General features: G+C 44.9%; 2 protein-coding genes across 7 annotated transcripts; both read right to left on the minus strand.

Moving 5' to 3' along the window:
* Window positions 1–7,346: 7,346 nt before the first annotated feature.
* On the minus strand, window positions 7,347–14,174 carry LOC136019644 (V-set and immunoglobulin domain-containing protein 4-like). 4 transcript variants are annotated; one of them, XM_065690047.1, is made up of 8 exons: window positions 13,994–14,174; window positions 11,010–11,366; window positions 10,625–10,906; window positions 10,207–10,296; window positions 9,208–9,267; window positions 8,821–8,931; window positions 8,521–8,542; window positions 7,347–7,681 (listed from the first exon to the last, which is right to left on the minus strand). In XM_065690047.1, exons 1-8 carry the CDS (start codon window positions 14,157–14,159, stop codon window positions 7,471–7,473), a joined length of 1,299 nt encoding a protein of 432 aa, XP_065546119.1. In that variant the 5' UTR covers window positions 14,160–14,174; the 3' UTR covers window positions 7,347–7,470. The 4 variants fall into 4 exon arrangements, with proteins under 4 accessions (XP_065546119.1, XP_065546120.1, XP_065546121.1 ...); XM_065690048.1 differs by lacking the exon at window positions 8,821–8,931 and having other exon boundaries at window positions 13,994–14,170; XM_065690049.1 differs by lacking the exon at window positions 8,521–8,542 and having other exon boundaries at window positions 7,484–7,681; window positions 13,994–14,170.
* Window positions 14,175–17,543: 3,369 nt separating this feature from the next.
* LOC136019645 (V-set and immunoglobulin domain-containing protein 4-like) lies at window positions 17,544–26,023 on the minus strand. 3 transcript variants are annotated; one of them, XM_065690053.1, is made up of 9 exons: window positions 25,841–26,023; window positions 25,098–25,115; window positions 24,659–24,858; window positions 24,502–24,571; window positions 23,612–23,893; window positions 22,369–22,437; window positions 21,531–21,644; window positions 20,225–20,246; window positions 17,544–19,499 (listed from the first exon to the last, which is right to left on the minus strand). In XM_065690053.1, exons 1-9 carry the CDS (start codon window positions 25,893–25,895, stop codon window positions 19,304–19,306), a joined length of 1,026 nt encoding a protein of 341 aa, XP_065546125.1. In that variant the 5' UTR covers window positions 25,896–26,023; the 3' UTR covers window positions 17,544–19,303. The 3 variants fall into 3 exon arrangements, with proteins under 3 accessions (XP_065546125.1, XP_065546123.1, XP_065546124.1); XM_065690051.1 differs by having other exon boundaries at window positions 24,502–24,858; window positions 25,841–26,022; XM_065690052.1 differs by lacking the exon at window positions 25,098–25,115 and having other exon boundaries at window positions 24,502–24,858; window positions 25,841–26,021.
* Window positions 26,024–26,692: the final 669 nt, after the last annotated feature.

A 26,692-nucleotide genomic window follows, 5' to 3' on the forward strand; every position in this document is an offset into this window, starting at 1 on the left:
CAATTATGTAAACCAGTCAGAGCCTGTTAAAAAAAAATTTTACTTTTCATGGTACAGCAGCGTTTCATGTGGAAGGAGAGTTATTTGACCAACTGCACTGACAGACTGACTTGAGACAAGGACCCAGGCAACTTTATGACTGGCCTGTTGCTAAACCCCACAAATGAGAGTATTTTGGGTTAAGAAAACCCCACAAATGAGAGTATTTTGGGTTAAGAAATGTTAACTCATAGCCTTGGCTACATTAAAACATTTGCACAAGGATGACAAAATGCTGGGAAGGCCCAGGTCCCTGAAAACAGCTTAGTACCCCTACCATGCTGCTTCGTGCTTCTGAGTATCACTAGTGGTGCAAGAGGTTGAGAGGGATAACAGAAATTTGGTCTAATTGTGCTTAAATCAGTATGTCTTTTGCTAGGCTGATCTTAAATCAGCTTGTTAACACTGTTTTCTAATGCTCATGAAATACACATGCTTCTTTTATCCATTGCAACATACTTTTATCTACCATGGTTGAAATTCACTCTGAATTAGAGGCCAGAGCAAAGAACTGTTCACTATCTACATCTCACTAAAGGCCTAAGGTGGAAGGCAAGGGGAATGTAAGAATTGGAAAGCCTTTGTAGTAACCTGCGTTAGAAACTGATTTTATCTTTAAAGCTGTAGTTGTTCCCTTGCTGTTAAGTCTTACTTCACTCTGCTGGTTTCAGGGCAAGTATAAATAGCATATATTTGACATTACCGTTTTTTAATTTGTGCTTTTAATCTGATACCTGGAAAGGTGTCTTTCATGTAATATTAAATCAGATCCTGTGATTGTCTTTATAAAATAGTGTCCCAGAAGTTAGAGATAGAAAAGGGCTAATAAATTGCCCACTGTATGATGCTGTTAATACACTTCAGCTGAATTGTACCTTTGTTTCTTTAATGGACTACCTTCCAAAATATAGTTAACATGTCACTTTCAGGTTTTCACTTTGAAACTAGAAATAGCACAGCTGCTTTCTCACAAACTGGTGCTGCTGGTCATGTGAAATTAAAATGAGGCAACTGGGAAGGCAGCTAAAAGCTTAAAACTCAGCCATGTTTAGGCCTAGCTGCAGAGAACAGGAATGACATTAAAATAGTGTTATGAAGGTGTGGTTTAGGAGCCATGATTAACTTTTCAGGGAGAGTTTTATGGTATCAGATCAGAAAAAAGTATTTTATCCTTTTAAACTGAAATTCTGAATGGTCAACATCTGAGAAGGACACAGAACACACCAAAACAGCAAAATCTTCTCGTATGTATCTTTTGTTATTTAATTTTCTTAAGTGCATTTCTGCACTAATGCACACTGACATTGAAAGAATAGGCCAACCAATGGCATCTTTTGGTCCTTATGCAAAACAATAGTGTATGTGTATGCTCACCCTTCAAGTCTGGATTAGGCCTGTGTATGGGAGTGGAAAGTTCCACTTACTGCAGAAGAGGCTTTTTCTGTCTGCTGGAAATGAATCAGAAGGGGATTAGTTTGACAATAGAAGAAAAAGTTTCACTCACTGCTGAAGTTCATTGTTTCTCTACGTGGAGTTTAGTTTTGATTTAGCATCACAATCCATACAGGGGTTCTGCCTGACAGAGGAGCTTCCTGCTGGCAGGCAGAGATGGGGACTGAAATTAGCGGGGACAGGAGGCTGCTATGGCTGCTTTTCTTTGCAAAACTGAACACACATGGCACTGGGCTTTGACCCAGTGGTGGTGGCTGACCTTGCCTCCAACAGAGTCAATGGCACAGCTGGCATACATGTAGGGGTTCAGAGCTGTACCTCCTTTTTAGACAGGCTTGAAGAGGTGTCTCTTCAGATCTTATGTGTAGTTAAAGATATCAATTTTTAACTATCAGTGCTACAGTAAGAGGTAAACCCCTGAGCCTGTTCCTGCCAGTAGAAATTTTGTTTTCAACATACAGGGAGCCACCAACCTGTGTCAGATACAGAGGCTCCTTCCCATGTTCATTGGGATCTGTATTACAACCGAAATATTCACGTATCTAGAATTAGGCATTTAGCTGATGTACCTTACAATACAAAGACACTCAGGTGCGTGTGACTGCTCAAATGCAAAATTACCACAGGGACCCAAAAAGAAGGAATGAAAAGTGAGAAGCCTGAACAACTTGTTTAAATTTAGGAGGTTAAAAATAGAAGCTGTGAAATGTCGGTTAAATTATCATGCCCTTATCTCTGCCCAATGCAAAATTGTTCCCCCTTAGTATGTTTTCTGGGTCTTTGTCTAGACTTTGTGTGTCTAGAGAGACATTGGTCTTCATGATCTTGTACCCAAAAGGCATGGCTGAGTGTTTGCCATGGGCATTTTGTCAATATTTTAAGCTACCAGTATAGCCATATAACTAAGGGAGAAGGTTACTCTGGAGCTCTCAGCATTGTTTTCAGCTCCACAGAGCTTCAGCCTTTGCATTAATATAGTGGATGTTTTCCTCAGCAGAAGGCAGTGTCTATTTGTGTAATTCTCCCTCACACAAAGGAAAATGTTAGAGGAGGAAATACAGGAGGGATAATGGTGCTTTTTTGCTAACTGGAAAAACTCTCTGAAGTTAACAGCAGTTTCAGCCCTTCTTTTCCCTCTCCATTTGCCAAGGATGGCACCCAGAGAAGACCTCTGCAACACCCACCGAGTGCAGTGCAGCACTGCGTGTATTTGACAAGCTGAGTTCGACACTCAGTGTGCAGAGTGTCAGTTTGTCAAATACCCCAAGTGAGGCATTTGCTGAGCAACGCAGCGGCACACCAAGGTGACTGGCTCCAGGTACCCAGCGAGGTACTGAACAACCCGTCCCATCGTTACTGAATGCTTGACTCTCATCCTGACCTGTCAGGTTTCCCTTCCACCCCAGTTTTGGAAGTGCCTATTGGGATACTCCTTCTAACAGCAAATCTGTACCACCAACAGAAGTGGTGCTGGTACAGTTCCTCCACACTGCAAAGGCAGAGAATTGGGTCCTGGCTCCTTCTTTGCAGCCAAAACCAGTGCTGTTCTCTTCCACAGCATTAACTAGCCAGCTGCTAATTTACAATCCTGCTCAGTTAACAAGGATCCTGGCAACTCTAATCACAACATCATGGGTAAAGGCAAGGTTATCCATGATACAGAATCTTTTATTTGGACATGAAGGAATCTTATTTTATTTGCAATTGGAGTACAAACTGAAGAGGCTGCTGGTTAACTTCCTTTTATCCCATTAGCCAGTGAAAATCATGTTTACGCAATCTGTTTTTAAGTTAGACCATGCAATCCATCACTTCTTGAAGCACTGCTGTTTGCAGAAGACTCCTTGCTTTTGAATTGTTATTCCTAAACAGCACTTGTAGCAAGATTGCCTATTGCTTTTTTTTTTTTTTCATTTCTTCTGTTTAATTAAAGTAATTCCCCCTTGAAGATCTAATGATTGGTAAACATTTTTAGTAACTGCCTTGCAGCAAATCAGATGTCCAGCTAGAGTTGTCTCAGGGTGGGAGGAATGACAGCAAGGGAATGCCCAGCCCAGTTTGACAAATCAAACTCTCCGAAAGCATTCAACATTGAAAACTTGGGAACTAAAAAAATCCCAAGACCCTACAGACTTGTTTTAGGACAGTACCACCAGCTAATTCTGCAATATTTGAGAATATTGGTAAGTTTTAATGTTAAGCTTTGGGGCTTTTTGTTGCAACTATTTCTAACTCAGTATTTTGAAGAAGTTGGAGTTTGTACAAAGCTGGAACCAATGAATGTATATCATTGCCTAAGCAAATTGTGTTCTGCTTTTTTGAATAGGTCCTGTCAGTAGGGCTTATTGTGCAGTTCTGGACAAACATGGTCCTACTTGGTATGACTCACCCTCCTGTGGTCTCTTTCAGGCACCTACTCGTGACTCACAGACATCACCCTGATCTTTATCATTGAGGTCAGCTTCAAAGGAGAACAAAGTCTATTATTTCAGGGTTTGTTTTGTCCTGGTGAATCCTTAACGTATCAGGCAACTGTATCAACTCCAACCCTTTCAGTCATCACAGCCCTCAAGCTTTCAACAGACCTAAACTCTTCTGCACCACAGCTAGCCAAGTGTTCATTTATGCTCTTCATCATTTTCTCGTGCATTTCCAGTTTTGCTTTCAGTAGACTTTGTCCCTTTGCTCTTTAGATGACTCACCCAGCCCTAGCTCTTTCTAGATGGCTGGGGGGAAGGAGAGAAAAGTTAATCCCTTCCTCTTTTATACGAACAAATACCAGTTATGGTGGGACAACTTTAACTCAGACTTCCTCTCCCTTTCTCACTCTGAGAGCAGCAGGTTCAGAAGGGCTCTGAAGGCTGCGGCAAACCTGAAAGTGTAAAAGCCAACAGGTCCTTTTTGTTGTACATGCACTTCAGCTGCTCTGCAGCAAGGGGAGCTGCAAGTCTCATGACATTTTGTTAGCCACTAGAAATAGTGCCATTTTTGGAAGCATTGTAGTTTCAGAGTGGAAGCTGAGGTTTCCTTTCTGGAAAACTGGCGCCCAGCACTTGAGTGACCAGAGGAAGGAAAGGAGAAGTCTCTTGTTTGATGGTGACTCAATACAGCAAAGCCCTCTGTGACTTTCAGAAGAAAAATATTCAGCTTCCAATGGCTTTTACAACCAAACATGCCAAAAATATAATAAAACCCCACACACATGCTGCACAGGGAGAAACAACAACCCTGGTACTGGCAAGAGACTTTTTGTGTTTTCACTGTTCTATTTATGACCAAAGCTGTTTTGCTGCCCAAACTAGAGACAGTGGCAACATGAAGTGCATAGAATCTGCTCCAGCTGGAGCATCTGCTGCCCCTTTCTTAACTTCTATTGCTTTCTTCCTCTGCAGCATTCTGGTCTCCTGAGGAAGCCTCCCTGACCTCCTCAGAGCAGATAGCACTGGGAGGAATCAGAAGTTGGAAAAATCATGGTGTTGCATAGTTAATGAGGGAGCTGGGCACTTAAAATTACAACAAATGAACAAAAATGCATAAAACACTAGGATAGCTGAAAATCAACGAAGATGGCACTTGGTGGAGGGTGGAGAGAGGAAGAGGGAGTGCCGTGTCTTGTGTTTTGGGCTTGGATCTGCAGAGGTGAGGATGGGGAAGCTGAATTTTCAGTTCCCTTCCCACACAGCATCAATCCCGCACCACACTGCCATGTGTGAGTACAACCACAGCCACACCTTCCCCTGATTTCTTCTGTTCTGCACCCCCCTGATACTGTTGACACCAGAAGCTGATGCTCCAGCCTGATGTCTCCTAGCCTGGCTTCTGGGAATGCTTGTGCCAGCTACAGCAAGTGAATTACCTCACCCCAGGTGCAAAGCACGGAACACCCTCACACACATTTGGAATGGTTCCTGCACTGCTTGCCTTTGGTCAGGGCACAGCTCTCCTCTCCAGCTGGGACAGGGGGAGCTGGCCAGTTCTGGCCACCAATATACAAGCTGAGATCAGTGCTTAGAGTGGGGCACTGGCATGGTCCCTGCAAAGACGGACAGGTCCCCTGGGAAGCACAGCAGCCTGACACTGCAGCACAGCCATCCCTGTGTGCTCCTTACTTTTTTTTAAAGCCTTCATAATACAGACAGGAGGCTTTTCTCACTGATCTTACCTTCATTGTCCTGAAGAAGTGTCACTGTGAGGCTCCTCTTTCTCATGCTTAGGCCATAAAAAGCTATGTGACCTTGGTATCAGGCTTCCAACTAATAGGAAGGGAAGATCCATGGAAGCAGACCAAACCTTTGTGGGTCTAAGTGCCAAGAAGGAGGGCCTACTTGACCCAGAGCTCATCTGCTTCCCCATGCTCCCCCGGCTGCACTGACTGGTTTAATAAAAGCCAGTAACTCTTCCTACAAATTTGCTTTGCTAAAGCCAAGTGGCATCCCCTCCCCATGTCCCTGATCTGCCTACCAAGCCTCTAGGCAAGCAGGATGCTGTCTGGCAGACAGGAAAGGCAGACCACAGGAGCACCCTGGGAGGCTCTGGAAGGCACTAAAAGTAACATTGAAAGAATTACACAAGAAGCAGCAATAAACAGCTAACATTGGGAACATAAATTCTCATGGCATTATCATATTATGCACACTATAGTTCCCATTAGATAGTCTAGCCTTTAGAACATAACTACCAGTAGTAACGGGGAAAAGTAGCAATGTGTGAAGCTAACAGGTAGCTAAGGTATGTCTCTAAACAGGAAAGTAGTATGAAGGGATTAAACATTGACATTAGGACAGGGCAGAAGGCACATTTGTACAATTGTAAGTAAATAGGAATTGCACAAAAAAATGAGCCCTGTAGCTCAGGAACCACCTTGGTCAAACTGTGATCATGACTGTACCCCTGCCTGTTCTGCAGAATTAGATTAGAAGAAAAACATAAATTTGCAAGCAACAGAAAAATGATGGCACTGGGTAGCAAAAAACCAAGGAAGTCAGAATCCACATAAAAAAAAAAAAATAAAAAAAAAAAAAAATCCTTTGAAGCCTTTTGTATTTGTCCTGGGAAAGAAAATACACTGTGCTAATAAAGCACTTTTCAAGGCATTTCAGAAACACGAGCACTTACAGCATCCCCATAACATAGGCCAGTATGACTATCTCTGTTGTAATCAGATTGACTCATATCCCATAGAGTGAATCAGTGTTACTCTGTCCAGGGAGGTCCCTTGCTTGATCATCATTCAAAATGCCTCAAATTTCTCTCTATTTTAATATGCCTCTGGCCCCCACATTGTAAAAATAAAATGCTAGCTGGCATTTCCTTCAACACAAATTCTGCTTTTCCAGGAAAAAAACAGAGGGTGGCAGTTAGGCAGCTCATCACTTACAGGGCCATTCCCTCTTCATCTAAGCAATGAGCTCTGTTCTGACAGCAAAAATGACATTCCTAGAACATCAGCCCGCGCTATGTGGTCTGTTTGCCATGCTCTAACATAAAAGACATAAGGACAAAGATGTACACCCAATATTTGCTGAGCTGTAAAAGCTAGAGGACAACCATTTCCAGCGCAGTCCATGGATCCTCGCAGTCTGGGACTTACAAACAGGGGAATATGCCCTTGGGAGTACACCTTGCCAGTGTTATTGGCAGTGTTGCACTCAGCTACACCAGGCTAAAGACATTTGTGTTTCCACTCCTTCAGATCCAGTCTTCCTCACCTTGGACCTTCGAGCTGCTGAGAAATTATTTGCTCTACATAACTAGGTAGATAACCACTTGGTGGAGGGTTTCTGCACCAACAGGCAGGCCTCATTTGCCAAAGCCCAAGAAAGTTCCCCTGAGTTAAAGGAAGTTAGTGAGCTAGGTTAAAGTGAGACTGGTATATTTGTCAGAGCAGGAGGTAGACAGGAAGACAAGTTTCCTTTGGTGAATTTACCATTCAATATCTGCAGCCTGCATAACTACTCATATGCAAAAGATGGTACTCTGCTAAATTCTTTCTGTTTCATATTCCAATTCCATTGCATTCATAAGGTTCTCATACTCAGGATTTTTCCTCATGTGGATGCTGTCAAGGCCGTTGTCTTTCACAGTGAAAGTGTCATTGGATGTTTCAGTCTTAGAATTTGTACCTTTGTGTGGGCACTTAACAGGGACTTCTCCATCAGTCTCCAGTCTGGTGACATCTGCAGTGCTGTGGCTGAAACAACAGGGAGACGTTACTGAGAGGGATGACTAGATGAGAAGTCATTTGATTTACATCTTAGTCCAAGACAGTATCCACCACATAATCTGTGGAACAGCAAAGTTTATATTGATCTAATGAGGGCCTGGGAGGTTCTGGAAGGCACTAGAAAGTAACATTGAAAGAATTACACACACAAGAAGCAATAAACAGTTAACATTGGGAACATAAATTCTCATGGCATTATCATATTATGCACACTATAGTTCCCATTAGATAGTCTAGCCTTTAGAACATAACTACCAGTAGTAACGGGGAAAAGTAGCAATGTGTGAAGCTAACAGGTAGCTAAGGTATGTCTCTAAACAGAAAGCAGTATGAAGGGATTGAACATTGACATTAGGACAGGGCAGAAAATACATTTGTGCAGTTGTAAGTAAATAGGAATTGCACAAAATAGTACTTGGGTAAGAACTGGGTCATGCTTCTTAAAGAGAAAGGCATCTATAGAAGAAGGAACTTATCTCAAAGGAAGAGCTGAGAATTCCTGTCCATTGCTTTGTGGAATGATGGTGGGAATTTACTGCAGAGAACAGTTTTCCCATGGCACCTGCAAGGCATAGTGACGGACCCAGAATACCTTTCTCTCATTCTAACATAATAAAGAACAGACTCTTGCTGCCTCCTGCCCTAAGATGTCTATGTCCTCATGCTAAACTGACTGTCAAGGCATTCAGATCCTCCCCCCCTACGAGTCAAAGAACTGTCTGTCTTTTCCTTGAGCAAAGAAAGAGGCTTTCTGGAATCAGACATCAGTGTGATGCCCCAAAATCTTCTTGATGTCCAGTACTCACAAAGAAACTTCATAGAGAAGTTCTGGAAAAAAAGAAGAACCGAAGTTGTGCATCAACAGGTTTTACAGGTGTCACAGGAAAAATAAAATCCAGCCGAACAACCCCAAACCAGGCAAAAACCCCACCCGCTTCCATGCATTCCCGTATTCGGGAATAAGCCTTCCACCCTGCCTCTTCCTAGAATGGACCAACGGGGGCTGGGGGTGATGGGGATGTCCCGCCCTCCTGTCCCCTCGGTGCAGGGCAGCTCCCTGCCGCCCGTCCCGTCCCGGGGTCCCCCGCTCTGCCCTCCTCTCTCACCCTCCGCATTCCGCCGCCGGCACCGAGATGCGGTCAGGAGCGCTCCAAGCCCGGCTACGCCCAGCAGCCCCGCCAGCGCGGCCGGCAGCGCGTACCGGGGCGCGGGGAGACCTGCGGACGGGGAAGGAGAGCGCTGTGACCCCGCCGGGGGATCCGGACCTCGCGGCGAAACGCTCTTCGCAAGCGCCCTAAAGCAAGCGGCACGCGCCGCGCTGGGGGCAGCGTTAGCGCGGCCAGCCCTTTGCAGGCAGAGCCGCAGCGCGAGCTCCGGGCGGCGAAAGCCCCCCGGCGGCGGCAGGAGCGGGGGGCCCCCGGTGCTTGCCGGGCAGTTACCGGCCGGCCCTCTCGGTGCAAACCTCGCATTTCCCACCCGGGGCCTCCACTCACCCGCGGCAACGGGAGGCTCCTCCGAACCCCCCTCGAAGAGCTGCTTCGTTGCGGTCAGACCTGGAAGGAGGGAGGAACGCTTTGTGACCCTGCTGGGAGGGCTGGGTTTGCTCGGGAAAGCAGCAGCAGGGCTGGCAGCGGCCTCCGTGGGGTCACCAGTACAGCTCCGCAAGGATGTAACTGCTGCCCCGTTTTGATGAGCACGGTTGATTCTCTCAGGCTAACATGTTTGAAGTGCATGGAATGAAAACACCCAAAACACCCACTGAACCTGCTCTCAGATCAACAAGACAGAGTTTTATCCCTGACATGTCATCCTGCACATGCGTGTTCCCCCCCAGCCGCCACCCCTGGGGTCCCTGGTAGCCCTGCCCAGCATGGTGCAGATCTAGGTACTAGGCTTGTGGCTGGCTATAGCATGGCCAGGGAATGCTTTGGCATCACCCTACATCTGGGTTTCCACAAGACTTTCTCACTTCGTCTCTCTTATGGTGATTCCCTGGCTGGTGTGAGGGGTGTTACCACTGGCAGCTACACCCAAAGGTTCCCTGGAGCCCCAAATCAGGTTTCTTGCCCCAGGGGACATCCTGCTGAAGTTGTGCAACCTCCTGATTTTCCTAGGCCCCTCTAGCTCTGGCTCTGCTACTGTCCTGGGGGGCTTCAACCCACCTACCTGCAGCTGAGCACCCACACCTGGGGACAGCAGTGCGTAACACTGCTGGAGTTCGTCTCTGGAGACATTCAAACCCCACCTGGATGCATTCCTGTGTAACCTGGTCTAGGTGGCCCTGCCTTGGCAGAGCGGTTGGACTAGATGATCTCCAAAGGTCCCTTCCAACCTTAATGATTCTGTGACAAGGAGTATCATTTCTATCCCGCCTGCAAAGAGGATCTGCAGCCCCAAAGGAGCATCAAGTGGGTTTGTCTCACTCACCTTCTCTGTCACTCACAGAGTTCCAGGGTGAAAGCAGCCTTTCTCCTGCAGCCCAGGTCACTTACCTGTGGTCACTGGCATGTTGCCTTGAGGAGTGAACAGGGGTCTGGTGTGTTGGCCTGTCCCAGGGGTGGGCTGCTGTGTGACTGGGGACCCTGTGGGAGAGACTAATCAACTGGCCATGTCCGCTGCTCTCTGTTAGCAGTACAAGTCAGGTAAAAGCAAGACATGCCATAGGTAGGAGCCAGACTCCTATCCTGCACAGTTCTGGTCCCAAAAGAACACAGGGGACATTGTCTTAACCCCGCCATAATCAGGCACACTCTGAAACAGGAGGAGTATCAATCTGTGATTTCCTCTCTGGGAAAGCAATGAGGACACAATTCATGTTTAACATTACATAGCTGATCCTACTATGAAAGGGGAAACTCCCTGTCTCAGTCTTCTGCAGCAAAGATGAGGAACTTTATCCTGGGGACTCACCTGTCACTGTGAGCTCAACAGTGTCGCTCTGCTGCACAGCCCCAGCTCCAGCCCTGTTTTCCGCCTCACAGTAGTACTTCCCAGTGTCAGAGGGCTGCAGGCTGTCCCACACCAGCTCAGCCTGCCTGCTCAGCAGCAGGGCTTTCTGTCCCGGGGTGCCCCTGAACCAGCGGTAGCTGATGGGGGGGGACCCGCTGGCCACACAGGTCAGGCTGGTCCTGGCTCCTGCGAGTACTGTCAGCCCCAGTTCGCCGGCCCTGATGATGGGCTTGGTTGCTGCCACTGGAAAACAAAGTAGATGGCATGAAAGATTATTCCTACCAGCTGCTGCTTCACCTTCATGCTCTGTGGCTACACAAGAGCAGGGCTTTACTGCTGGACTTACCTTTGACAACTTTAACCGTAGTGGTCACCTCCCTTGTGATCACACTGTTATTTTTAGTCCTCCAGATGACTTGACAGGTGTAGTGTCCACTATCAGGGATTTCAAGGTTCTCGATTAAGAGTGAGGCATCCCCTGGGCTGTGCTTTGGGACACTGACCCGGTTTCGGAACTGAGACAGCAGAACGTGATCACCAGAATAGTCCCTCCGAAAGATGGTGGAGGTGCTGTGGTCTCTCTCCATGCTCCAGATGAGCGTTTGCTGTGTGAAACCATCTGAGGGCATGTAGGTACATGGTAAAGTGACAGATCCCATCCATGTGCCCTGGACCTGGTGGACACCAGTCAGATCCAGGAGGGCTGCAGGCAACAAGAGTTGAAGGGAAGAAGTAAGAATGCAGTAGAAGAGGAGAACATCCTTCAAATTAGGTGGGAATCACCAGGCAGTGGAAGCCAGCATGAGGTCATGGCTGTAGAGCACAGCCAGCCAAACTAGGGCCTGTCCCAGCTTCACTGAGCATAGGAAAGTGAACAGTTGCTTTGACCTCATGGCTATTTTTATTGTTTCCCTCTGGATGCTTGCCCATTTTCAGTTCCTTCTCAGAATAATTCTGAGAAGTAATTCTGAGAAGCACAAATGCAGCCCCTGGTGGCAGCATCACAGCTACAGTCTTCACAAGACCTTAAGGAGCAGGATTAAGGAGCATCTCTTATTCCTGCTCTCTATCTTCAACCTTTACACCTTCCCTCTGCTGCTTGGCTTTCTGCTTACACTTGCACTTGATGAGTCAAAGAGCAAGAACTTCCCCTCACTGACATGGGATGATCTGACACAACCACTTTCAATGCTGACTTCTACCTTCTATATGGGAGGAAGCATGAACAAAGCAACTTCATTGCTTCACTGCAGTTAACAATGAATGCAACATTTTTGCATTCATTAACAGCACTATTTTTTATAAAACTCCCCTGGTGCTCACAGGACTCAGCAGTATAGCTGTGCAAGGAGAAGCACTTCTCTGTGCAGCAGCCTGTCCCAGAGCTGACAGTAGCTGCCAGCTGGAGGAAGACAAGATCTGTGGATCTGTGTCCATGGGGACAGGCAAGGGAATTGCTGGGGCTGAGCATGTTGGCACCTTGTTTCTGACAAGGAGCTTTGGTATTCCTTTACCAGATGGCTTAGATAGGGTAGGCACAGCTCTGTTTTTCAAATCTCATATCCCAGACAAAGGCAGTTCCTTGGTGTATCAGTTTTTAAAGATCTTCCATTTCTCTTCTTCCTCTTTTCACAAACTTCCATCAAGAAAAACTAAGAAGGGTGTAAGCTGTTGAGAAAGCTGCTCAAAAGTACCTTCAAGGCATTTGAGGCACTCAAGTTCAAGTATGTTTGCTATTCAGTGTATTAATCTGGACACAATTCTGTTTAAACATCTCTCCGGTGCTGTTTGCATTGGTATGTGCCATGAAATAGCTGTCAGCATCCACTGGTTCCGTGTGGAGCAGCTGCAGTCTGTATATGACCAGTTTCAATATTAACAGGGATGACTCCAAAAGAAAGCTGACTGGAAGGAATGGGAGAAACTCAGCAAAACATAAATCCCTGAGACAATACCTTTAAATGTAAATCCTCCCAGTGACACTTCTTAAACTGGGGTGTACTCTTCCAGACAAACAATGTCAAGTCTCCCAAAAGAGGGAAATAGAGCTGGACCAGAAAAAGACCTAAAGGGCTGTGTTAGAAATTAGAAGACTGACCAGAGAGATTCATATTTTCTGTAATGCATGATAATGGGAAAAAACCCCAACCCTGAAATCATATTCTGTCCCATTTTCTAGAACAATTGAGCATCTTCCTTCCCAGCCTGCCAGCACCAGTGTCCTGGTAGCATAGACATATGCAGGCAGGAGCCTTTAGGGATCTCCTCTGAAGTACTGGACCTGGAACAGGAATGGTGGACCAAAACCACCCTTTTGCTTTAGCCTTAGAGAACTTCAGATCTGACCTAGATTTCTTGGCTCGTATCTGCTTCACCCAAACAAGCACCCTGCCAAACACTCAAGTGGGCACAGGAAAAGAGGGTGGTAAATTTTGACTTATTCTCCCAACCATTCCAACTGTCTGCCCACTGAGACCACAGCTCTTCTGGGAATTGCCCCTTGTAAGTAGCAAAGTACCTGAATTTAGCTGGGCTTGGCTCACCTCTACCCGTACCCTCTTGTCCTGCTCCCCCTCTCCCCTCCTCCCCAGAAAGGCGCTGGTTATGTTTAGATGCATTAGCTCACAGTAAGTCACTAGAGAGGCAGATCCCAGAAATCTGCTAAGCTTTTTTTTTGTGACAAAATAAGGAACATACTTCAACCTGTTTTTCTAAAGGTCAGGAGCAATTCTGTGCTTCTGTGCACAGCTTGTTAAAGCACCTTTCTCCTGTTTCCTGAAACCATCCTCTGCCGGTGCCAGTGCCATACGTGCCTCATGGGCATATGAATTAAAACAAGGATTCCAGTATCACCTTGTCTAATGCACTTAAAGAGCCAGAAGATCAGGAGATTATCAGAGAGGAATCATGTGTGCCCACAGCTAGTGTCACAACCACAGCTCTTCTTCCCAGGACCATGCTAGCAGAACAATCGTAATGCGTTATTAAATTATAGGAGAATACACATTACAGCTTTCAAAAGACTGCTTTGGAAGCTCATGCACCAAATCCGGTCCTGTCTAAGGCTCCTGAACAATCCTGTTTTGTTCTTGTTTTGGGGCATGGGAGCTGAACTTTTGCCCAATACCACCCCACTGGTCTACTCTTAAAAGCACCTTGTTGTATCTGATGCTGAAGGAGACTCTTGCGAATTCTCAGGCTCTGTTTTTTATACAAGAAACCAACGACTTTCCACAGCTGATAATTTTTAAAAATTAAGAAACTGTAATTCAGATCCCTACCTTGTTGGGGCTCTGACTTTTGTTCTTACACATTGAAGCATGTACTCACCGTTGCAGGTGATGAAAGCCATCACAAACACCACTATTTGCACAGGTTCTCCCATTCTCCCAGAACAACAGGTCTGTCCGCCTTTCCTTGTGCTTTGTGAGAGACCCCACACTCCTGGGACAGAATGCAAGTGAAGAACACTTCCCTTTCTTCTGTCCTTTGTCATCTAGGATCCTCTTTCTGAAGTATCACGAGTCCATTTCACTGCTGATTAGGTGAAGGGTAGAGAATAGACAAAGACTATAAGGACCTTTACAATTCCATTTCATATTCCCATGTCCCCATCCACTCCTCTAACCATTCTCCTGATTTTTCTGATGAGTAGTCTTTTTTATTATTCTTCATAGAATCATGGTATGGTTTTGGGTTGGAAAGAACCTTAAACCTTCTCTAGTTCCAACCCTGTGCCACAAGCAGAGACACCTTCCACTAGACCAGCTTGCTCAAAGCCCCATCCAGCCTGGGCTTGAATGCTTCCAGAGGTGGAGCAGCCACAGCTTCTTTGGGCAACATGCCTAATGGCAGAGGAGCTTTAGTCCAGGAGACGTTCTGGGTATGCTCTGTAGGTGTACCTTTAAGGGTACATGCAAAAGTTATCAATAGGTGCTATGCACAGGATTAATATGAGTCTGATAATTAATGCCAAAAAGAGAAGGAATTACAGAAGATAAGAAACATGTATAAAAGCAAGTAGACTGACATAGTGAATTCTGTTATAGGCTTTTAATCATTCATTAAAGCAGATATTTGGCATTTATTCAACAGATGTGCCTTAACATATAGTTTTAACAACTGTACCAGAAGAGTATTATCTTTGAGCAGGAGGCAGATGCACCCAAAATACAGGAGACATTTTTGGTTGGAGCTGGAAGGGAAAGGTAATTGCTGCAGTTTTGCCACAGCTACATCGCATCATGACAGATACCTGTTTGCTTTAAGCGTTTACATTGCAGATGAGCTCAGACCATTCTCTGGAAGTGCTGCCACTTGTCAGTGATGGCTTGTTCCCTCTCTGCACAGGGCAATGAAAAGTGGAGGCTATCTTAATTTTCCCAGAGTCAGTAAACTGATGAGAACTGTGCAGGTCTCATTTCAGTGTTCGGGTGGAGATGTGTGCACACTTGGATGGCTTGCTGCATGTGATTTCAGCTGAGCTCTCTTATTGCTGTTGTAAAACTTGCCTCTGGCAAGTATGGACAGCCTGGAGCAAAAAGCTGAATGTCATGTGGCAAGACCTAGTGAAACAAATCCATTGTTCCAGGCTAAGAGCTACCACCAGTTGTCATCCTGCTGAGGAAGACAATGGAGGCAACAGCACAACCCATTCTTGCAGGGCGTGTCCTTGCTGATATGGTGAAAACTTGATTTTTGCTGCCTTTTCTTCTCAGCTATTTTGTTGAAGCTACCAGTGGTACCTGTTCATACTGTCTGTACCACATCTGCCACCAAGAAGCCATTAGCTATGCTCAAGTCCTGCCTAAAAGTGAATGAACAAAACCGCACTTGTTAAAATTGAAGTGATATCACTGACAGAGTGAATAGGTCTGTTCTCAGAGAGAGGGTATAAAACTGATCTCTTACGCACCCTGGCCATGACTGGTGATAGAAGCTTGTCCCAACAAACTACTTCTACACAAAAGTCTTTAAAAGAAGCTGAATGTTGGGGAACACACCCTGGAACAAGCTGAAAACCCAAGCTGAAACTGCTGATATGACTAGTTTGTGAACTGGACACGCAAGGCTTCCTGAAGCGGGAAGTCTGAAGGATTAAAAAACAAAACAAAACAAAACAAAAAAAAAAACCCAACAAAAAAAAAAAAAACTACTTAGCTAAAACAAACATGAAGAGCTGTAGTTCCTCAAACATGATGTACATGACATCTTTCTCTCCTTAGTACAGAGATGTGGCTGCTAGTTTTCTCCTCTCAGCCAATTTCTTTCTTACCAGAGGGGCTCCTCATGAACATGTAAAGAAAAAGTCTTTAATGTCTCAGATACTACGGTCAGTTACCTGGTTTGTTATAATAAAGTACATCCCTGCTTCTGACTGAATCTGCTGCGTTCTCCCTTTAGCCCCTCCCCCTGCAGGACCCACCTTCCTTTCACAATACTGGACATGACACACTTCCAAGCATCACAACTTGGGCAAAGTGACCATTATGACTCTTTGTTCTGCAATTTCTGCTGCTACATCTGAGGCTAATTAGAGGTGGAGCAGTAAAGTCCCCATTTCCCCAAAAATGAGCACAGATGGGCCTGCAGACACTACTCTTAGGGACCAGCTCTGCAAAGCCTGCATCTTACACTTGTGTTTTTACAAAGTACGTCAGAGGCTAGAGACATTTGCTACAGGTTTCCTGGTGATGAAATGAAAGTTTTAGCCTGCCAGTGGGTGAAGTTCAGTACCAGGCTTTGAGCAAACAACTTAAATTTAAGTAACTGAAGAAGAAAGGTCTTTCTGAGCCATCTGCACTCAGAAAAAGAAGGCAGTTTTTACTGCAAGTCTTGAGACATTCTTATTTGGTCCAGCCATGGCTAGCTCACAGATCTGACTAAAAGAAGAGGAAGAATTCATGACACCAGCTGCATTGCCATTCCTTGCTCACACAGAATGCCACCCTCTCCTGAAAAGCCAAATCTACTGGTCTGGATGCCTGTACCCAACCCCAGCACTTACAGAAAGAGCAAACTCTTCTCATTCCTCAAGCAGCACATGACACATCTACCTCTCTGCTTAGATGTTCACCCTGTTGCTTGAATTCAGAGCTCTGCTTATTGCTGCCATAAAACTTCAGCAGCAGGTTCTTTTCTGCTTCCCAGTTGCTCCATACAGTGCTGAAGCCTCATTTTCCCCCTACAGTACATTTGTTTCAGAGATGGAGCTCTAGACAGGTGGGCTGCTTTCCAGGAACAGAGACATTCCCTTCCGAATCCCTCCCGAATCCCTCCCTACCAAACACGTGCACATACACACATTTTAAACCCCCCTTTTTAAAGAATGAGACCATTCCTGAAGGGCTTCAAGAACTGCATCCTCATCTAGAACTGGAAGATTAGAAAACATTAGTTTCCCAGGACGTTTCAACACTGTTGTTTTGTCACCACATTAGCACACTATCCAGTCATGATTTGTTGTTCTCTGGAAAACTCTTTTAGTGATAGTTGTGTGCCTTGCAGTACTATTGCAACAGTTGTCCTCCCCTGCTCACCTTCCTCCTTAGAAAGAGAGACTGTCAGACTTCACTGGCTTTTTACACACTTCATAATGGAAGTCATCTTTTTTCACATCCAAGACATCTCATTTCACCAGCTCTGAACCACAAATAGGACCAGCAGTGACTCTTGCGCCATCTGTTTCCTACACTGTGCCCGACTACAGCCTGCAAACATCAACTAACACAACATCCAAAACACACCCCAGACTCCAGCAGATTCCACAGTAATTCCTCTGCTTTCAAGTAGAGGGACCTAATATGCTCCTGGGCACACACAGACGTTCATGCACATTCACACTTCCTGCCAAAATAAAGAGAAGTGTAACAAAATCTACTAACTTTACAGTCCTGAAGTTTAATGGTTTTCATTTGCTTCTCCGTGTCTACAATAAGCTGTATGTACATCTTGACAACTTTTTTCCAAGACATCATCAGTAACAAAAGTTGCTGTTTGTTCCCTCTCCATTTTGAAATCAGGGTTTCCCAGCTCTTGTTTTTTTAAGCACATTCTTAGAGAGAAATAAAACTGGTACAGGAAATTTCCTTCCTTTTATCTTTGGAGAAACCATAAAAAAAATACTCTCTATTCATCTTCTCCACAGTGGTCATGATGAGTAAGCTTTGCTCATTTTGCCTCATTCTTCTCTTTTCTTCTGGTTCAAAAAGCTGAGAAAGTATAATGCATTTGCACAGAAGTATTTTCATGCCACTAGTGAGCCTTAATTATCTTTCTCAGCTCTGTTAACTTTTCTAGCTCTGTTAAACCCTTTCACGATGAGACACCTACACACATGCATAAGGTGAAAGCATGCCATGAGTCCATTATCACAATCCTGTTTTCTATTGTGTTGTAATGCTTTTCATAATAGCATCTAATACTTTCTTGGGCTGCTGGTGAATTTTGAGCTGATGCTTGCAGAGAATTTCACACCTTTCCCGAGTGTGAACAGCAAATCTGGGGGCCCACTAATCCTGTATCCAGGATTACCACCAATATCCCCCTTGCCCCTCAGGTTGCTCATTTTGTTTTACACCTGTCTGCATGGCTTTTAATCTGACATGGTATTGCCCAATTATTATAAAAAGGTTCTCCCATAAATCTGCTGTATGCATGTTATAGATTTACTTAGGATAGTAGAAATTATGAACAACAAAGCTTTTCGGGTCCCTACTTGCACTTTCCTTCCTAAGCCAGGAGGAAAGTGTTTCATGAGCATCTTTTGAGGAGTGCTTGCTGGCATTTTAAAGATGAGCTGGTCACACAAAAATATTCATATCAAAATACTTTAGGAGTGTGTAAACAGTCTTACCCACAAACTTAGGAAAAGCATCTATTTCCTTTTAAATATTACACATGCATTAAAAAAGAGAACAGAGAAAGTGGACTCAGGAAGAATGTACCTTTTGCAGTTTCAGAGCCACCCAAGCTGTCCAGCACCTAAACTATAGAAAGTGTGCCTGCATCTTACTGCAGATGATGCAGAAAGGTGAATTGAGCACAGAACAGTGCTTTTTGTACTCCTAGGGTGGTAGAGTTCTTGGTTTTATCCTGTCCTTAATCTGTCTTTCAGTGTTTCTTTAAGGGCTATCTCACATTTAAGACATTCTACCACCCATGCAACACTCAGGTGTGTGGGAGGAGAAATGCCAGTTCCCAGGCCAGCCTCATTCTGCACTTCTTACTCAAAGATGATGAGGATGTTGAGCCCCTCTAGCTGCTGGTTCTACCCCTACCACATGAAGGCTGTGAATGCAGATCCTCTTGGTATTGCAAAGCACTGAGTTTAGTACAGTGCTGTTGGCCTGGGATCTGCATACCCTGGCTTTTAAAGGGCTTTCTTCTACAGAGGGTGTGGAAGGAAACCAAAAATGGCAAAATCAGAAGATCTATACAGCAGTTTGTAACAGAAGTTCTCAAAGAGCTTTGCATTGAAGAGATTGTTCATTGAAGAGATTGTTAAGGCTCCGCAAGTCATGAAGGAGCAAAAACTGCTTGTCCAACCTATTTTTAGAGGGGTTAAGGTGAATAGGAAGATTTATTTCGCCTGAATGAAAGCGCTCTTCAGGACTGCTACATGTAGCAATAAGTTGGTTCTCACGCAGTGTCCCCTACTTCATATTCAGATTCCATGGTGTTTCCAACACAGTCATATTCATTCTTTTTCATATTTATTTCTTCAGATCTTTTGTCTTTCATGGGCTGCATCACATACTTGTTTTCAGTGGAGATGGGCTCCTCATAGTAACCTGCGCTTTCACACCTCGAAGCAGCTGCTGCCCTTGAGTTATGGCTGAAATCAAAATACAGTAGGAAAGAAGAGTTGCAACCGGAGCAGTTGAAGCATCTCCCAACCCTCAAGATTGTAGCTGAGGAACTGAATGTAGCCCATATCCACCATGTAGCTTATGATATCCAATATCTTTAAAACGGTGGTAAATCCTCTGAGGAGAAATGCCACCACACCATTTGTTCTGTTGCTCAGGGCTCAACTGTTACTTAAAATGCTGGGTAAGCACAAAATCTTGGGTAAATACTGCTGGCATGTTCTCCCATGGCACTCTAATCATTAGCAATTCGATTTATGTCTGGATAAGTAGTTCTCCTTGCGTGTTTTCACTGGATTATTAGGCTTTTCAGTATAGCTTCAATGGGTTATGAATAGATCAGAATGCTGAAACATTCCTGTCCTTTGCATTTGAAAAAACACTGGGAATTTATCCTTGGTTGTGATCTTTCACAGGCCTTATTGGGCTGAAGAGTTAATAAACAGCTTCTGCTAGTTTTTATGATTCTAGTATTGCAAAGGAGAAGATCTTTCTTTTGACATTATTTGTTGACATGGAAAGTCTACAGATCATCCACAGTACAGTACAGTGTACTACAGACTAACTTTGAATGTTGTAATCTGTACTGCTGAAGAGACTTTTAACCTTGACAGCTAAGTAGCACCTTCCCCCCCGCCCCGATACAGTCCCCAAGGACTCACCAATATGTCAGATAAAGATTTATACTCACAATTTTACTTCATAGGTCTGAGCTAGAAAAGAATAATCAGAAATGTGTGTCAATAATTTACATTTCTATTCTCAAAAATATATTCTACTGTCTTTTCTTGACACAAGAAAGCAACCTCTGAAGACAGAATAAAAATAAGAACCTTAGAGATAGTGCTAGGTGGGAGATGGCTCCTGTTCCCAGGATTCAGTTCAAGAAAATGAAAACAACCCATATCCCAGCTGTAGCACAACTGGGTCAAAATAACTGAAACCAGGGTTAAAGTTTAGAAACTGAAAGTTCCCAGTTCCCACAACTTCACTATTAGAATTGTTCAGTAAAGAACAGTTTGGGAAGAGGTTATTCAAGATTCCTTAAAAAAGGCAAAAAAAAAGAGTATTTGATAATAATTATTAATTGGTGGCATGGAGTTGTAGAAAGGCAACTAAAGACACAAATAGATAAGGGGAAAACTATCCATCAGTATTAAAAAAAACCAAACCAAAACTCCAGTGTGTTCTCTGTACACTGCTGAGTGCTTCAGCGAGCAAGGGGACTCTCAGCAAGTGGTCAGGAGTTTTCTAGCATTAGCACAAAAAAGACAGAATTATTCAGTAAATATATCCTGCATTTGAAGGCTAAAAAGGAAAGTAACTGTTATTGAATAGGGAGAATTAATGATGAGCTCTTTGCCTCCGGGTACTAAGGGAAATACTAAACAGCAGCTGGTGCAAACAGGTATTTTAAAGTAGCAGGACAAAATTAACGTGCTACCAGATACCTTAAAAGATCTGATCAACAAACTCAGTCCAGCAGGTTGGTTTGAGAGTCATGGGATGTCTGTGGGGACTAGAGGGAAGGAACCATCCCAAAGTAACCGAGGCAGAGTAGAGGGCAGCGTGGCAGAGAAGGTGAGCACCGCAGGATGGCCCAGGGGAGTAGAGACCGAGACCCCTCTTGGAACCAGCATGGGATGAGTACGGCAGAGGCTTCTTCATCACCATGCCAGCCCTTCCCACAGCACCCAGTGGTGTGGGAGCACCAGGGTGATACTGCCTGCTCGGCTTTTCTCCAGCTGGTGCCTGGCACACCTTCCTCAACTGCAACAACTGCTTATCTCTGAGGAAAAAGGACTTCATCTCTTTAGAGCTTCCACCACCTATTTTGATCCATGCATAATTTGATTGACTGCCTGTATGATGCAGATGCCAGAGCTGCTGCTGGAAGCGGTGAGCACAGTACCAGTCCCAGCCCAAAAAGATATTTATAGGTAAAACTAAGCTGGGCATGCACAATACAGTCAAGTTTTACAGAACATTCTACTCACCACCTTTAGGCTTCCTCATGCGAATGATAAGAAAGATGACAAGCAAAACCGCAGCAGCACACACCACCACAATCAGAATGACGAGGAACAGGGACAGGTGAGTCCTTTGGACATCTAGAGCAATACAGCAGAAGACTTTCAAACAGAGAAGCCCTCCCGGGTCATGGTAGCAGAAGCAGTTACATGATGCTGACCACTTTCCCAAGGCCAACAGCAGCCAGCCCTGTCATGAACACATGGGGTTGTATGCATATGCCTGTCCTTGCTGTCTGCATCCCGACAGCACCTTGCTCTTGTGGCTCTGAATAGGTGAGGCTGAGCCAGTTGAACTCGTTTTGCATGCATCTCTCAGAGACTGTGAGCATAAAGATAACCAGCAGAGGCTCACCAAGACTGTGAGCTGGGCAGAACAGTTGCTCTACATGTCATAAAATAAAGGGTCTCAGCTTTTCAATTCAGCATACTGTTGCGTTTGAACATGTTTAAACCTGCCATGTCACAGCAAAGTTGAGGACGTATAAAAAATACCCTTGAGTTGCACACTGAGGCTTTTCTGATGTTCCAGTTTTGACACTCAAAGAAAATGTTGAAATGAACTACTGTTTGGGAGCACAGCAACAACTCTGCTTCAACTATAAAAGCTTCCTTCCTGCCTTAAAAATTCCAGAGTCTTCAAAAGAGTGAATCATTAATCATGAGCCATGAATCATCTAGGTCCCTTGAGAACAGCTGTTAATACAATTTGCAGCCAAAAAGCAGAACACTAATTTTGAGCCTTGAGGTATGGACTATTTGGGTCCCTAATCTCATTCTGAGGTTTGTTTTGCTCTCCACTTACTCTGAGTTGTATAATTCTTTTCTGGATATCCCACGCCATTCTCAGAAGTCACTACTGTCACGGGAGGTTCTGCAAAACAAACAGGAGTGAAAAGCTCACAGTGCATTTCCAATCCTAATTTTAGCACCAGAAGATCTGGAATTATAGTTACAAGATCAAAAGAGAACATCTCAATTGCATTTACAAGGCAGTGAAAATAGGCAAACTCTAGAAATGAGTGCAATACATACACTGTAATATTGAGAGAGTATGTATAGTACTGCATATACTCACTGGATGGATACTATGTATACTATACATACTATGTATACACAGACTATATATATATATATATATATATATATACACACACATACTGGGTATACATAGAATAGTTAGGTTTGGAGAGGACCTCAAGATCACCCCATGGGCAGAGGGGCCTCACAATAGACCATATCACTCTGTCCAGGCTCTGTCCAGCATGGCCTTGAACACGGCCAGGGATGGAACATTCACCACTTCTTTTAGCAGTGCCTCACCACCCCATGTATTAGTGGTGGAGTCCAAGAGATTACTGAGATGCTCCTGATCACCATCTTCATTTGCTTTTTTGACTTCAAGAACAGTCAGCAACTGTCAGCATCTTCCCTTAGCTTCTGGTCACTGTTGTATAACTGGTGGTGTACTATAAATTCAAATGAAACATAAACCCAAAACATAAAGTTTCCAGAAGCAGACCTACTGTAGCCCAGGTCTGAATTTCCACACCCCACAAAACCAAACTGGAAGTCACAAGCCTTCTCTCAAAACAGCTGCCCTTAGTGACGTAGATTGTTCCCAGTGAGGTCTGAAGCAGCTTTTGCATAACTTGGATATGCCACTAGAGACAATAGCTCTGCTTCCCACTTCAGCAGCTTTCATTCTAGACCAGGAAGCAAGCAAAGAAGCCCCTTAAAAAAAAAAGGGCTAAAAGGGAATTATATTTCTACTACGTACATGCACTAAGACACATAAAGAGTCTCTTAGGCAGAGACACAACCTTCCATGCATCAGAAAAGAGAAGTTCCTCTGAAGAGGAGGGGGGAAAACAAATAAAGAAAATAAACAAGGATAGAAAGCTGGAGCCAATGATGCGAAGTGCTTCAGAGCTCAGAAATCCAACACTTTTCATGTTTTCCTTTTTCAGGGAAGGGAAGTAGGAATGTTGTTCCATTCTGGAAGGAATACAGATGCTTTCCATCCAGCTGTGCCTCTGGGAACTCACCTGTCACTGTGAGCTCAACAGTGTCGCTCTGCTGCACAGCCCCAGCTCCAGCCCTGTTTTCCGCCTCACAGTAGTACTTCCCAGTGTCAGAGGGCTGCAGGCTGTCCCACACCAGCTCAGCCTGCCTGCTCAGCAGCAGGGCTTTCTGTCCCGGGGTGCCCCTGAACCAGCGGTAGCTGATGGGGGGAGACCCGCTGGCCACACAGGTCAGGCTGGTCCTGGCTCCTGCGGGTACTGTCAGCCCCAGTTCACCGGCCGTGATGATGGGCTTGGTTGCTGCCACTGGAAAACAAAGCAGATGGGATCCAGGTCACGCCGGCCCTAGCTGTGGTGGGGAAGGTCCCGCTTGCCACGGCAGTTCTTGCTCTGGCTTTGGGTGCTTTCCCAGGAGGAAGAGGGGCACTGCTTTCATGTCACCTCTCTGCACAGGTTAAGCTTGACTTAGCTGTGACTGTACCAGCTATATCACCCATTGTACCTCCTACACAAATGATGTTGATGACATCCCCCTTCCTCTAGAAATCATCACTGCCCAGGCAAAGGGAGATCAGGCACATGAGTTTGGTCAAAGAAAAGCAATGCAATATTCCAGAAAGTTCCCCTTTGGTGCACATCCCTTGGAAGCACTGCACCCCTGGTTACAGGTAGAGCCAGAGGCAAATTGGTAAGCGAGAAGCCACAAATCCTCCCCCAGCCTCCAAACTGCAGGGTGCCATATCTTGGGCAAAATTCCTCTCTCTGACCTATTTGATGCTTCTTGCCAGAGTCTAACACTGCTCAGCAAAATGCTCCTGCATCAAAGTGGGTGGTCACTGCCTACCTGGTCTAATTCCTAACAGCCTTCCCGAGCCAAGCTTTCCACTATTGCACAGCTTCCTTCTAGGGTTTACCTTTAACAATCTCCAGTTCAGTGGTGATCTCTCTTACAATCAGGTTGTCACTGCTGTCCCTCCAGGTGACCTGGCAAATGTAGGTTCCCTTGTCAGAGACCTCCAGGTTCAGGATGTGGAGAGACACATTCCCTGGTGCGTCCTTCAGGACACTGACCCTGCCCCTGTAGTCAGACAGGAGAACATGGTCTCCAGAGTCATCCCTCCGAAAGATGGTGACAGAACTCTGGTCATGGACCACCATCCACTTGAGTATTTTCTGTACCAAGTCCTTCACAGGCACATAGACACATGGCAAGGTGGTAGAATCCTTCCATACACCCTCAATCTCAGGGTGGCCAGTCAGGTTCAGAAAAGCTGCAGGAAGAACGGAGAAGAAACGTTTGAAGAAAAAAAAAGCAATCAACATGAAAGCAGCCCCAGGGTGATGAAGCAATGGTGAGAGCATCAGCAAGTGGAACCCACCAAATCAAAAGGATGGGCAACCAGTGTAGATGATGGGCTAACAAAAAGCAGCATGGCATGAGGAAGGCAGATGGGGGCACGAAGTCATGCCATGCACGCAGTTTGTCTCTCATGCTCTGCCTGGTGCTTACCTGCAAGCAAGTGAACACCTGGAGGCAAGTGAACAGGATCAGAATTAGCAGAAGTCTTGGGCCTGAAGGAAGGCACTTGTCTCAAGCCGCAGTTGCCCAGCTCAAGGTCACTGAGTGGTGGGTGCCTGCACCCACCACCTGACATTACCTTTGGGGCTTTCCTGGGAAGCACCACACGTTAAGAGCAAACCACAGCTTTGATGGCTTTCCCTCCTCCACTGTGCGTTCATTCTCCTGAAAGACTCTGCTTTTTCAGACTAAGCCAAATTCAAGCAACTTCAGAAAAGGCTCAAAGAAGACTAAAACTTGTTAAATTTTCCTATGAGGCCCATTGCCTTTGTTCCAGTACATTTTTGTCACTCTTGGGTTTGAACCTGTGTTTCCATAGACACTTCTTTACCTTTTTCTCCTGGTTTGCAAGCCTCCCCTCTCCTGGGAACACGCACTACCCAAACTCTTTGTGCTGGGCTGCTCACTGTGTTCTGGGAAATAACCATCACAACATATATGGGACCTGTGTACTCTAAACACATAGGCAGCATTTCCAAAGCCATTATGCACTGTTGTGCCCTGCAACCACTGGATTTGAAACAAGAGAACACCAAGCCAGCAGCAGACAAAGATATTGGCCTTTTTTTCCATATTTCTATTCCCCAAACAGAACCACCCCTGCACAAGCACACACAGGCACACCAGTACCAGGGAAGGAGCATCCTGAACAGAAGACCTTTCCATAGACTCACCATTGCAGAAAAGAAGAGAACTCAAAAACACAGCTGCTCTCATCAGCATTTCCATCCCCCCCAGAGCTGCAGTTTCTCCCTCTCAAGTAAAGCAGAGCTACTCTCTCTAAGCTAGAGGGTAAATCAAGAACACTTGAGCCCTCCCTCACTTTGTCATAAAGAGCCCAGGACAGCTGTTGATGGTTTTTCCTTCCTCTTTTATAGAAGAAAAAAAAAAAAAAAAAAAAAAAAAAAAGCATCTCAGTGATGACTCGTAGAGGTGTGAGCAGAAGTCCTAAGGGAGGGTGGAAAGAGGAAAGCTGAAGTTATTTCTACCCTATTTCATATTTCCTGCTGAGTATGCTTTCTTCTCCTTCTGTTTTTTAGCTCCATTTTAAAAAAGTTTCATGTTCCTTCTCTTTTTCTCTTTGCATCGATTACTAAATAATAAACTCTAACATGCATGTTACCAACAATGCGAGTACATGCGAGAGCACCCTTAAGGAGCTAAACAGCCAAGGTCCTTACAACTCATTTTCTTACCAGCTTTTCTGTTAAGGTCAGCACTGTGCTTTAAATCAAAATTCATGAAACAACCTAAATCTTTACATTACCAGCATGAAACACATGATTGCTGTAGGTGCCTTCCAACTGAAATATTCTATTCTGTATCATAATATTCCATTTATTTAGTTATTTAGTAATTTACTTGCTTGATTGAATTAATTAATTGTATTCAACTAAAAACCTGCATTAGGGCCACCTGCATTTCCCTGTAGACTACTTTGGAAACAGGTAAACAGTTATATGCCTAGACAGGAAAAAAAGGGAACTTACCAAAGTAGAAAATCTTAGAGACTATATAATAGTGTC

This window comes from Lathamus discolor, chromosome 9 (genome assembly GCF_037157495.1).
Source record: "Lathamus discolor isolate bLatDis1 chromosome 9, bLatDis1.hap1, whole genome shotgun sequence".
In the NCBI taxonomy this organism is placed as follows: domain Eukaryota; kingdom Metazoa; phylum Chordata; class Aves; order Psittaciformes; family Psittacidae; genus Lathamus; species Lathamus discolor.